Source organism: Babylonia areolata, chromosome 3 (assembly GCF_041734735.1).
Source record: "Babylonia areolata isolate BAREFJ2019XMU chromosome 3, ASM4173473v1, whole genome shotgun sequence".
Classification (NCBI taxonomy): domain Eukaryota; kingdom Metazoa; phylum Mollusca; class Gastropoda; order Neogastropoda; family Buccinidae; genus Babylonia; species Babylonia areolata.
Genome location: NC_134878.1, coordinates 13877424 through 13890897, shown reverse-complemented (window position 1 = coordinate 13890897; position 13474 = coordinate 13877424). Strand labels below are relative to the sequence as shown.

General features: G+C 40.1%; 1 protein-coding gene across 1 annotated transcript in view; it reads right to left on the bottom strand.

Annotated features, from left to right (window-relative positions):
* Window positions 1-8802: 8802 nt before the first annotated feature.
* Window positions 8803-13474, bottom strand: part of LOC143279749 (putative proline--tRNA ligase, mitochondrial) — a 29356-nt gene continuing 24684 nt past the window's right edge. The window contains exon 13 of the mRNA XM_076583877.1: window positions 8803-10806. Within this exon, the coding sequence (XP_076439992.1) occupies window positions 10696-10806 (111 nt within the window). The 3' untranslated portion in view covers window positions 8803-10695. The remainder of the gene's footprint in view (window positions 10807-13474) is intronic.

Sequence of the window (13474 nt, the reverse complement as noted above, 5' to 3'; positions counted from 1 at the left end):
CTGAAAACGAGCACAATGACTCTGGAAAACAGCTTGCGCAATAAACAAAAACTGGCCCGCTTTGGTGGGATGACCTGACCTCCGGTTTATGCCGATGAGATAAGGCACGATTAGGGGAACATGAAGAACAGAAAAATAAAACCCCAACAATATGAAAATGTGTGCAGCAGGTAACTCATGCCCAGCCGAGTGATTCACAGCTGGTATTAATATTCTAATTGTATGTATGAAACCATTAGGGTGTCATTTGTTTCTGAAATATCGGTTGAGAGAGAGAGAGAGAGAGAGAGAGAGAAGTTCAGTTCAGTTCAGTTCAGTTGCTCAAGGCGTCACTGTGTTCGGACAAGTCCATATACGCTACACCACATCTGCTAAGCAGATACCTGACCTGTAGCGTAACGCAATCAGGCCTTGAGGGAAAATAAAAAGAGAAAAAGTAAAATAAAATACAAAAGTAAATAAATACACAAATAATTAGATTGAGGAACTGATAAGGCAGTAACTAAAAGCAAAAGAGAAATGGAATAAAATAAATGAATGAATGCATAAACAAATAATAAATGAATAAATAAATAAATAAATAAACCAATGAACAAATAACAAAATAAAAATAAAAATAACATAAACAACAATGATGATAAAATTGATAGATAAACAAATATAAAAACATGTGTAACATCCGCACGCGCACATGCGGCCTCACAGGTATAAAAGTACCACACATAAAAGTACACGAGCCCCGACACAATCTCACGCATCCGCACCCTCCCCCACCCACGATCAAAGACATCTATATTCTGCATCTGCCATGTTGATGCGTGTGTGTGTGTGTGTGTGTGTGTCTGTGTCTGTGTGTCCATACAATGCATACACACGCGTTCGCACATTCCTATATACCGTCACTCCCACAATACCCACAACATTGACGTACATCCCCACCCCCAACACACACACACACACACACTGCCACCTGTTTGCGGCAAGAGGGGTAGGAAATTATATCTGATGCTTTGAACGTGGCGTCTAGCGTGTTGCTCAGTCTAATGTTTCGGAAAGCCCAGAGAGACTTTGTTCCATTTTGAAGAAATTTGCGCATTATTGATTTGGAAATTATAGATTTGCAAATGATCGTGCTGTACCGTTCATGCTAGACTCAGGGCCGTCCCCTCTCCCTGTCTTTGTTTCTGTGAGGCGATCAATGGTGTGATGGCCTTGTACCTGTTTAAAAAAAATAATTTTTTTTTATGTTCTCTTTTAATTTACTTATGATTTCCGATTTTCTCAGATGTATATCGCTCGTTGTTGCTGCGCTACCATCAAGCTCATTTCTCTTAATACCTGCATGTCCGGGACAGTATAACCAGATTGGTAAGTTACAATTAAATAAGTAACAATTGAACGCAGACAAAACCGAAGCAATGATCATAGGAACTAAACAAAAACTCTCTTCCATCACAGCTGACAAAATCAATCCTGCTACTGTTAATTGCGACGCATCAGTTCCATTCGGAAATATCTGTCCACCGACACAACATCTAGACTTGTCGTTTCTCTCATTCTCTCTCGCCTTGACTACTGTAATTCCCTATTGTCTGGTTTGCCTGCTTCATCCATTCAGTCCCTTCAGCGCATACAAAACTCTGCTGCCCGACTCGTCCTCAGAAAGAAAAGATCTGAGCACATCACTCCTATTTTGCAACATCTCCATTGGCTCCCTGTCTCACACAGAATAAAATATAAGATCAGCACTCTATGTTATAAATGTATTCACAAGTCTGCTCCTACCTATCTTTGTGGCTGCCTTCACCTTTACACCCCATCTCGCTCTCTACGATCTGCTTCGGATCCACTCTGTTTACACATACCCAGATTCAAATACTCAACTGTTGGACGCCGGATTTTTTTTGTCTCTGGACCTTGCATTTGGAATGAACATACTCTTCCGCTTCGTCAGGTCTCCGCACTCAGCTCTTTCAAGTCTGGCCTTAAAACCCACCTCTTTTCAAGATAGCCACCCTCCACTGCCTCTTCATCGTCTTCAGTTTCTTCAGTTTTAGAGTTATGCTTGCGTGTGAATGGTGTGAAAGCGCTTAGATTTGTCTCTGCACAAGATTCAGCGCTATATAAATATTATCATTATTATCATTTATTATTATTATTATTATTGATCTTTGGTGACTGAGCGATCTGTGTATATGATGTCCTCTTCTTTGCTGTTTTAAGACAAACTGACAGGGAGAAACAGAGACAAAGTGATAATGACAATGACAAAGATCTTAATGACCTAGGCCTTCTGCTCATGTCAAACGGTTGGTAGCTCATAACGGGTCATGCATTACGTATAGACACGATCATTAAACTTCTCTTTTTTTTTCCATATGCACACATGCAGTTGAATCCACGAGAAAGTTTATAAATAAACAGGCATGCGAGCATGAAGTTGGGCAATTGAAGGAAATTTGAGCACCTTTATACTTGAAACTTCATAATATAGGAAACTATGACACGAATAAGATTTCGGTATGTCGAAAATCACGAAATATTTCAGGTATCGAAGATCTATTTTCCAGTAACTTGCAAGACAACTGATAAAACGGAATAGTCCCCCCCCCCGCCCCAAAGAAAGAAAGCCTAATTTATCACTACAGTCATGCATATATTTAGAGCACATAGTGCGTGAAATGCAAGCAGATGTGCTCAATATACTATCACGTCATGTGCCCAAGGTACTGACAATGCAAAATAAACCATTTAGCCTCACGTTTACACAGCAAGACGCATTTTTCTACTTTGCATCGTTAGCCTTAGTCATGTAACATTCTTCTGTGTGCTGACACATATAGATGCGCCAAAACATACGCAGTTAAACATACAAACTTGGGGTGGAAAAAAAACCCCCAAAACAACGCAAAGTAAGCCTACAAAACAGTTCCAGTAAGTCAGGGAGACAAACCTCGAGACTTTCCTTGTCTTGTTATTATCATCTCTCGTGTAATTATCCTCTGTATACACAGACACACAGACGCGCTAACATATGAGAGCACACACACACACACACACACATACACACACACACACACTCACACACACACACACACACACCACGTGCAAAGATCAGAGAGAAAGTGACTGCAGGCTGCACTTAGTGGTTCAGGCAATCTGTCATCGCAACAGCTGCAACGTATGTTATCTTAAAGGTCCCCAAAACACGATCTTGAAAGGAATAATGCAAATTCGCTTTGAAAAAAAAAAAATCAAACGTTATCTAAAATCACAATAAGACAGGCAAGGCTTTCACGACAAACGTGTGATATGCATTTAATCCAACAAAGGTGTCATTAAAAAACCACACAAAAAAACCACAACAAAACACAGACAATCTGGCCAAACTACACACGCGCGTGACCTTTATATTTGACCTCTACATTTACAAAACATTTAACTTTGGCGAAAACAAATCACTAAATGGCATATCATGCTCAGTGAGAATTGGGATGAAACGTTCTATCATGTCTTTACATTTCCCAATAAAACGTCTTGTGGCCTTGACCTCTGGCCTTGCTTTGTGTGTGTGTGTGTGTGTGTGTGTGTGTGTGTGTCTGTGTGTGTTTGCGTGTGCATGTTTGTGTGTGTGTTTGCGTGTGCGTGTGCGAGTTTGTGTGTGTGTGTGTTTGTTTGCGTGTTTGTGTTTGTGTGTGTGTGTTAGTGTGTTAGTGTGTGTGTGTGTTTTCACCATGATCAGTCAACGTACCAAGCTTGCTGAATATTATACAGAAGACAATCTTTCTTTTTCTCTCTGTCTCTCACATTGGTGTGACCTTGGACTTTGAGCCAAAGCAAATCATCATGCCATGTTTCATGAAAACTGGATGAAAAACCGAGGCTCAAGCACACCTTTATAATTACGCCACTTTGCAACCATGACCTTTGATATAGATTTTCTTCAGGGATCATGACCAGCCACAATACCAAAGTTGATTAAAATGACGTTGACCTTTAACCTCTAACCCCGCTTACGATACAATCATAAAATGTGTGACTTTGAAGATCGTATTCATGCCTACCGTCTAGCCAAGTCTGATTCATTTGCTATTTGCATCGCTGAGAAAATGCCAACGTTAAAGTGTACACACACACACACACACACACACACAGAGTGTGTTGTTACATAGGTTCACTTTAGTTTATACAAGTGAATCAAAAATGCATTATACCACACTTTCACGCGGGAGACTATTATGGCTTAAAAGAAAACCATTTTGCCGAAACTATTCTCCCTCGAAATCGCTAAACCCCTCCGGCCTTCGCCTGTAACCATAATAATAATAATTAATAATAATAATAATAATACATAGTTTTTCTATGGCGCGATATCCAGCACCATTGCTGCTCAAAGCGCCTTACATCATCCAGCTGACTATAAACATGCCTTTAAAAAAAAAAAACCCACATCAACCAGCCGTGTATGGGGGAATCTAAATGAGCGGCGTGAGAGTAAAGCCACTGAACAACAACCGCTATTTGACAATGGAAAACATCCAGTGTGTTCATATGAATGAAAAAGCACACTTAAGGGATGAATCAGATTATAAAAGCTATGAAGTAAATAAGCCTTAGATTGAAACAAAATGCAGTTCATAGAACACACACACACACATATATATATATATATAGATGTCCCTCCCTTACAGACACACAGACACTCACACACACGCTGACATTAAATATCAACTGCCCTGAAAACAAAATTGCATAAGCATTAAGATATTTCTTATTTTCTAACATAGAATTCTGTTAGGACATACTAACATGCCTACACACTTACACACGCGTACCAGAGTACTGTACCCTCACAAACACATGCACGCACGTACGAACGCACAGACACACACACACACAAACACGCCCATTAAAAATAACCAGATAGAAAAAAAATGCTGTCACATCTAAGACCAAAACTACATAAAATACACAATGCATTAAAACAGGACTCCGCAACCAGGATATTCTCCATTTATTGATTCTTTTTGCACGTGCTCCACCCCACTGACAACACAGATTATTAAATCATTGTACAGAAACACTGCAAATGGCAGTCGTGAAATATCGTATTGGATATTCAAGTGAAGCAGGGGAAATAAGTCTAATAGTAACTTATTGTACAAAACATGACAAATTGCGTATTAAAACAAAGTGCCTTATCACATTAATCAAGTAAAGATTTGAAACCTTTATACTGTTTTGAAAATTATGTATACTGTTTAGTTGTTGTTGTTTTTTTTAAATGTTTTTTGTTTTTTAATATATATCAAAGCAAGATCAGCCTCTGCGTGATTTGTGGACTAATGGTTTATATTGATTTGCTTTAACCCTTTGGTGATTAACAGTGCGTAAGAAAAAAAAAAAAGGGGGGGGGGGGCAGAATGTAATGGAAAGTGTGGAGGAAAAGGCATTTTAGCAGCTACTGGATAAGCGAGACGGATAGGAAATATATATATATATATATATATATATATATATATATAGAGAGAGAGAGAGAGAGAGAGAGAGAGAGAGAGAGAGAGAGAGAGAGAGAGAGAGAGATGGATGGGGGTGTGGGGGGATGGGCTGCGGGGGGCCGGGGGTAGACTCAAGACTCCTGAATTGATGTTCGTAAGTCTAACTCCTAAAATCAACTATTATTGATAAATGTTCAAGTTCATTATTATTTTGCTTGGACTCTGAATAAATCAACGTGGTATTTGTTTTGAGTTCATAAATGGATACCACACACACACATGCAATGCTTTCAACATTTGAACTGGCTTGTGGCCTGCTGGTTTACTCTCGCACTGCATTTGCATGGACTGCAGGACATTAGAAACATACAACAGAACAGTTTATTAGCTGAATCAGTATAATCATCACTTTTTATGTGCATAAAAGACAAAGCGGGCACGATTCAGCATTTGCATTATATCAACGTATTGTATTCTATCACTGAATAAGCCACTAAGTCATTGAACTCAACTCTACCAATGATTGCCCTCTACCTGGTGAACAACCAAAGAGAAAGAGAGATGAAAGAAGAGAGACGAGTGAAAAGAGAGAGAGACGAGAGAAGAGAAAGAGAGACGAGAGAAAAGAGAGAGAGATGAAAGAAGAGAGACGAGAGAAAAGAAAGAGAGACGAGAGAAAAGACAGAAGAGAGATGAAAGAGAAAGAGAGACGAGAGAAAAGAGAGAGAGATGAGAGAAGAGAAAGAGAGACGAGAGAAGAGAAAGAGAGACGAGAGAAAGAGAGACGAGAGTTGAGAAAAGAGAATGAGAGAAGAGAAGAAGAGAAAGAGAGACGAGAGAAAAGAGAGAGAGATGAAAGAAGAGAAAGAGAGACGAGAGAAAGAGAGAGAGAAGAGAAAGAGAGACGAGAGAAGAGAAAGAGAGTTGAGAAAAGAGAATGAGAGAAGAGAAGAAGAGAAAGAGAGGCGAGAGAAAGGAAAGAGAGATGAGAGATGAGAGAAGAGAGACGAGAGAAGAGAAAGAGAGACGAGACAGAGATGAGAGAAGAGAAAGAGAGAAGAGAAGGAGAGAAGAGAAAGATAGATGAGAGAAGAGAGACAAGAGGAAGATGAAAGAGAGAAGAGAAAGAGAGACGAGAGAAGAGACAGAGAGATGAGAGAAGAGACACAAGAGAAGAGAAAGAGAGATGAGAGAAAGAGAGACGAGAGAAGAGAAAGAGAGATGAGAGAAAGAGAGACGAGAGAAAAGAAGAGAAAGACAGACGAGAGAAATTAGAGAAAGAGAGACGAGAGAAGAGAAGAGAAAGACGAGAGAAAAAAGAAGAGAGAGAGAGACGAGAGAAGAGAAAGAGAGATGAGAGAAGAGAGACAAGAGAAGAGAAAGAGAGACGAGAGAAGAGAAAGACAGGAAAGATGATATAAAAGGAAAGAAAGACGAGAGAAGAAAGAGAAGAGAACGAGAGACGAGAGATGAGAGAAGGGAAAGAGAGATAAGAGACGAGAGAGAGAGACGAGAGAAAGGCAGACGAGAAAAGCAAAGAGAGAAGAGAAGAAGAGAAAAGAGAGGCGAAAGAAGAGAAAGAGACGAGAGAAGGGAAAGAGAGACACGAGAAGAGAAAGAGAGAAGGGAAAGAGACGAGAGAAGGGAAAGGCAGACGAGAAAGAGAAAGAGAGAAGAGAAAGAGAGGCAAGAGAAGAGAACGAGACACGAGAGAAGAGAAGAGAGAAGAGAAAGAGAGAAGGGAAAGAGACGAGAGAAGGGAAAGAGACGAGAGAAGAGAAAGGCAGACGAGAAAGAGAAGAAGAGAAAGAGAGGCGAGAAAAGAGAAAGAGAGACGAGAGAAGAGAAGAGAGAGAGAGACGAGAGCTGAGAGAAGAGAAGAGAGAAGGGAAAGAAAGACGAGAGAAGAGAGAAGAGAAAGAAAGACGAGAGAAGGGAAAGAGAGACGAGAGAAAAGAGAAGAGAAAGAGAGACGAGAGAAAAGAGAAGAGAAAGAAAGACGAGAGAAGGGAGAGAGAGACGAGAGAAGGGAAAGAAAGACGAGAGAAGGGAGAGAGAGACGAGAGAAGAGAGAAGAGAAAGAGAAAGAGAGAAGGGAAAGAGACGAGAGAAGAGAAAGGCAGACGAGAAAGAGAAGAAGAGAAAGAGAGGCGAGAAAAGAGAAAGAGACGAGAGAAGAGAAGAGAGACGAGAGAAGGGAAAGAGAGACGAGAGAAGGGAAAGAGAGACGAGAGCTGAGAGAAGAGAAGAGAGAAGAGAAAGAAATACGAGAGAAGGGAGAGAGAGACGAGAGAAGAGAGAAGAGAAAGAGAGACTAGAGAAGGGAAAGAGACGAGACAAGAGAAAGGCAGACGAGAAAGAGAGAAGAGAGACGAGAGAAGGGAAAGAAAGACGAGAGAAGAGAGAGAGAGAGGCGAGGGAAGAGAAAGAGAGGTGAGAGAAGAAGAGAGAGGCGAGAGAAGAAAGAGAGAGAGAGACGAGAGAAGAGAAAGAAAGACGAGAGAAGAGAAAGATAATAGGAAAAGAGCCGAGAGAAGAGAAAGGCAGATGAGAAAGAGACAAGAGAAAGAGAGACTAGAAAAGAGAAAGAGAGAGGAGAGAAGGGAAAGAGAGAGGAGAGAAGGGAAAGAGACGAGAAAAGACAAAGGCAGACGAGAAAGAGAAAAGAGAAGAAGAGAAAGAGAGGCGATTGAAAAGAAAGAGAGACAAGAGAAGGGAAAGAAAGATGAGAGAAGAGAGAGAGAGACGAGGGAAGAGAAAGAGAGGCAAGAGAAGAAGAGAGAGGCAAGAGAAGAAAGAGAGAGAGAGAGACGAGAAAAGAGGCAGAGAGATGAGAGAAGAGAAAGAGAGACAAATGAAGAGACAGAGAGATGAGAGAAGAGAAAGAGAGACAAATGAAGAGACAGAGAGATGAGAGAAGAGACAGAGAGATGAGAGAAGAGACAGAGAAATGAGAGAAGAGACAGAGAGATGAGAGAAGAGACAGAGAGATGAGAGAAGAGACAGAGAAATGAGTGAAGGGAAAGAGAGACAGACAAGAGAAAAGAAAGAGAGACAAGAGAAAAGAAAGAGAGATGAGAGAAGAGACAGAGATGAGAGAAGGGCAAGAGAGATGAGAGAAGAGAATGAGAGATGAGAGAAGAGAATGAGAGATGAGAGAAGAGAGAGAGATAAGGGAAAGAGAGATGAGAGAAGGGAAAGAGAGATGAGAGAAGGGAAAGAGAGATGAGAGAAGAGAAAGACAGATATACTTGCTGTTCTCCACTCAAGAACACACAAGTTTTGACTGCTGAATGAAAACAAAATGTCATTTGGTTTGGTTTGAACATGATTTTATTCTCAAATGCAAATAAAGACATTGCAAACACATTAGGCAGCAAAAGCAGAAGCTTATGGTGTTCTCAGTAAGCAATGTATGCACACAACAAACATATAACCACAGCAGCAGCATTATAAACAACATCAAATATAAACGAAACCTCATAAGAGTTCTGAAAGGAAAACCAAAGCCACCCCAAGAAAGGAAATGAGAAAAAAAAAAAAAAAAAAAAAAAAAAAAATCTGGTCCTCACAATTCATTGTTCTATCCTTACCTTTGAAATGCGTATAACACACAATGCTCTTATGGTGGGCGGTGATACGTTTGAAACACACTCTTCAGTTTGGTGTAAATAAAATTTGTTCACACAAAGGCAGCGTCAATGTAGCAATCACTCAAACTTCAAAATTTTAATTTGGAATGCCTTTTTTTTTCTTCTCTGCAGCAATTCATGTTAATGAGAAAAAAAAAAAACCCAAAAAGCAAACAAACAGAAAAGAAAGGTTCACACTGTCCAAGACATTGCCAGTTCTGAAAAAGTTGTGTCAAGATCTGGTTTTAGATGGTTCTGGTGCTTGCTCCAAATTTACTTAACACGAATTAACAAAATGAAAACAATACCAGAATAAATGAAGTGAGAATTATACCAGACCTTTTTCTTTTTTCTGAATCACAGAGGCGGTGTACAGTGAATAAGAAATGTTCAGATGGCCTAATAAAGCTAACAAGATTTATTTTCTGACAGTAAATTAAGTAACAATGAAAATCAAATGATGCTTATCCTTATTTTTTCAAAGATAATAATGACAATTTGTATTTGTTTGTATTTGTATTTCTTTTTATCACAACAGATTTCTCTGTGTGAAATTCGGGCTGCTCTCCCCAGGGAGAGCGCGTCGCTACACTACAGCGCCACCCATTTTTTTTGTATTTTTTCCTGCATGCAGTTTTATTTGTTTTTCCTATCGATGTGGATTTTTCTACAGAATTTTGCCAGGAACAACCCTTTTGTTGCCGTGGGTTCTTTTATGTGCACTAAGTGCATGCCGCACACGGGACCTCGGTTTATCGTCTCATCCGAATGACTAGCGTCCAGACCACCACTCAAGGTCTAGTGGAGGGGGAGAAAATATCGGCGGCTGAACCGTGATTCAAACCAGCGCACTCAGATTCTCTCGCTTCCTAGGCGGACGCGTTACCTCTAGGCCATCACTCCACTGGCCCCTCTTGCCCAGTCTTCACACACGTCCAGTTCGTACATAATGTCTGTGTTCACCAGAATGAACAAATTCAGTGTCAGTCACTGATTTTTCTTTTGCCATTGCTGTTGATGTAATTGTATAGAATTACCTGCATCAATCAAACAAAGTTAATGCTTCAAAACATAAAAAAAAAAAAAATGACACACATACATTCATGCATTAAGACACTCAGAGAACTTGAGAGAGTAGTATAAATTTTCTAATCATTATTTCTTGCAATGCACTGGGAAACCATTCTCCATGTATCTACAAAATAGTAATAATGACAGTAACAGTAATAATGACTACTTGCTGAGCACTTTCCTATCTACAAAACCAAGATCCCTTTGAGATTTCCTGTGAAACATTCTCATACACATGCATCCACTCTCTCTCTCACACACACACACACATTCACAGGTATTTCCTCCAAACCTTTCTTGTCCCATCACCTGCACTGCAAACGGCTGCATGACACACACACACACACACACACACACACACACACACACACGCATGTCCTCCAAACCTTTCTGTCCAGTCACATGTACTGCAAAAGGCTACATAAAACACACACACACACAAAACACAAAGAATCACAGGTTGTTGCGATCAGACCTTGGGGAAGTGACCGTCCTCACACAGTGACCACAGTGGACATGAGGTCCCTCAGCTGGTCACGGCTCATGAAGCGCGTCTCTCCGTCACCTGCCGTGATCACCTCCAGCTGGCAGGGCTGCGACAGGGCCTGCCCACACATACACACACAAACACACACAGAACACAAACCCAGGACACACACACACCACAATACAACGCATACACACACAAACACACACAGACACACACACACACACACGAATACACACAGAGATACACACAGAGACACACACATACATATATTCACATACCCACAGAGACAATGACACAAACACATACCACATACCCACACACACGTACAAAGACACAGGCAAACACGCAGATACACACATAGTGACATACCACATACTTAAACCACACACTCGTGCACACATATCACACACACACACACACACACACACACGTACAAAGACACATGAAATAACAACAACAGCACCAAAAAAGTAACAATAGCAATAACAATGATAATGATAACAATGATGATAATAATAATGATTATAATATATGATTATAATAATAATGACATTGTTGTAAGGTTCGTTCATTGCACTGAAAGAGAACTCCACTTTGACTTTTAAACGCTTTATTCTGTTCAGCTATATACAAGGATACAGAGAGGTCTACACACAACGAGAGTTGGGGTGGAAGTGCCGTGAGTGGTCACTGCATGCAAGGGAAGAGCAGTCGAAGTCGAAGTCAAAATATTTTAATTGTCAGACCACAGATCCATAACAATGGAGTTCACAAGGACAAACAGAATTAATACAGGGAAATGAATATTAGGACAATCATTGAACTACATGCGCATCGATAACGAGTCTAGAGCATTTGCTCGTAATGAAAACGCCTTGAATACAAACTTGCATATACTGACACTCAATCATGTTTCCAATATATTAGTCGTAGATTTACATAACCACTGTATTCAAAGATGAACATTTATACTGCTGATGTAAAGATAACATAACTTCTGTCTGTCTCTCCCATGTTTCCAATATGTTAGTCATAGATTTACAAAGCCACTGTATTAAACATGAACGCTTACACACTGCTAATGTAAAAACAATATTACGTAAGTCTGTCTCTTTATCGTTGGGTGTTACTGCACAGCTGATAAGACACTGCTTCCTCTTCACAAGCACATGTGTGTCTACTTTACCACTATTGTACTTGTAGATTTGTTCTCTCTCTCTCTCTCTCTTGAACAAAGACAACAGCAAAGTAAGCCATGCAGCTGTCTCTGTCAAACTGATGCTTCATGTGTTAATGAACTGCACATAAACAATTTATATCATTACGTGTGTGTGTGTGCCCAAAGGTGACTGTCAGTTCAGGGTTGGGCCTTGGTGTATGAAAGACTGCAAATTGTTTATTGTTTATTGTGGAGCATGCGCGCGTGCGCACACGTGTGTATGTGTGTGTGTGTGTGTGTGTGCGCGCGCGCGTGCGTGCATACATGCGTGCGTGTGGGTGAGTGTGTGCGCGTGCGTGCATGCGTGTGCGCGCGCTTGCGAGCGCCTGTGAGAACACTGGTGTAAGTGTGCATGCATGTGTGAGTGCGTGCATATATATTTTTTTTTATTTTTTATATATACCTTATTGTTTTATACAAACTCAGGGTAAGCTCTCCAAACCTGAATTGCACACTGGGTTTCTGTGAAGATCAGGACTATTTTATTCATCATCATCGTCATCATCCTCTACTTCCTCTTCAACCATCATTGTTATTATTACTATCATTTTACAGCAGTTGTGATGTAGTGCAGATGGACCAGTCTGCTTACTCTGACACCTTGAAACTGAAACCTAAAACTGTCAATGTACTGGCAAAGCTTGCTCAAAATGACAGACTATTTCAACAAAGTGCATGTCTTCTGATGCAAATCAAAATCAAAAGTCAAATCAAAAACACTTTATTAATCCACATGGAAATTAAGTTGTGCAATCACAGGCTCATTGTAAACACTGGCATAAAATCATGCGCAACATAAGAAGAGATTAAAACTAGTCAAATAAGAATTCCCAATAGCTGACGATATACTAACCGCCCCCCCCCCCGCCCCCCCCCCACACACACATACTCATGTTAAGACAATAGGGTATTGCACAACAATATTAACAAATGAAAACATCCAACAAAAAAAGGATATAAGATTACTAAAAATGACATGCGCGCACGCAAGCACACACACACACACACACACACACATGCACACACACACACACACACACACGCACACACACGTTAAGACCATAAGGTATTGTACAACAATACATAAAATAAAAACATCAAGGGAATAAATTGTATATATAAGTAAAATGCACACACACACACACACACACACACGTTTCCAATATGTTAGTCGTAGATTTTTTTTTTTTTTTGATGCAGGTGGTTTTTCTTTTTTTCAGGTCCCGTGTCCTTTTGAAGATGAACACAAAGCCTTGTGAAAAGCCAGCTGTGATTACATTTTTTCGTTCAACTGGTGATGGTGACGATGAGTGATTTTTACAGAGTGAAAGAATAAACCGTGAATACACATAGAGAAGCACTGCTTTCTGTACTGTGGTGGAAATTTATGGAATAATCTCCCACTCACTCTGAAAATTATCGTGAATAAAAACATGTTCTAGAAAAATCTGAAGAATCACCTCACTGAAAATAATTAACAGTAATACAAATTTTGATCTGTTAAGTCTAATACTCCTATCATAAACTGTGAAATGTTTTGTATATGCTTGTGTTGGCAAGGATG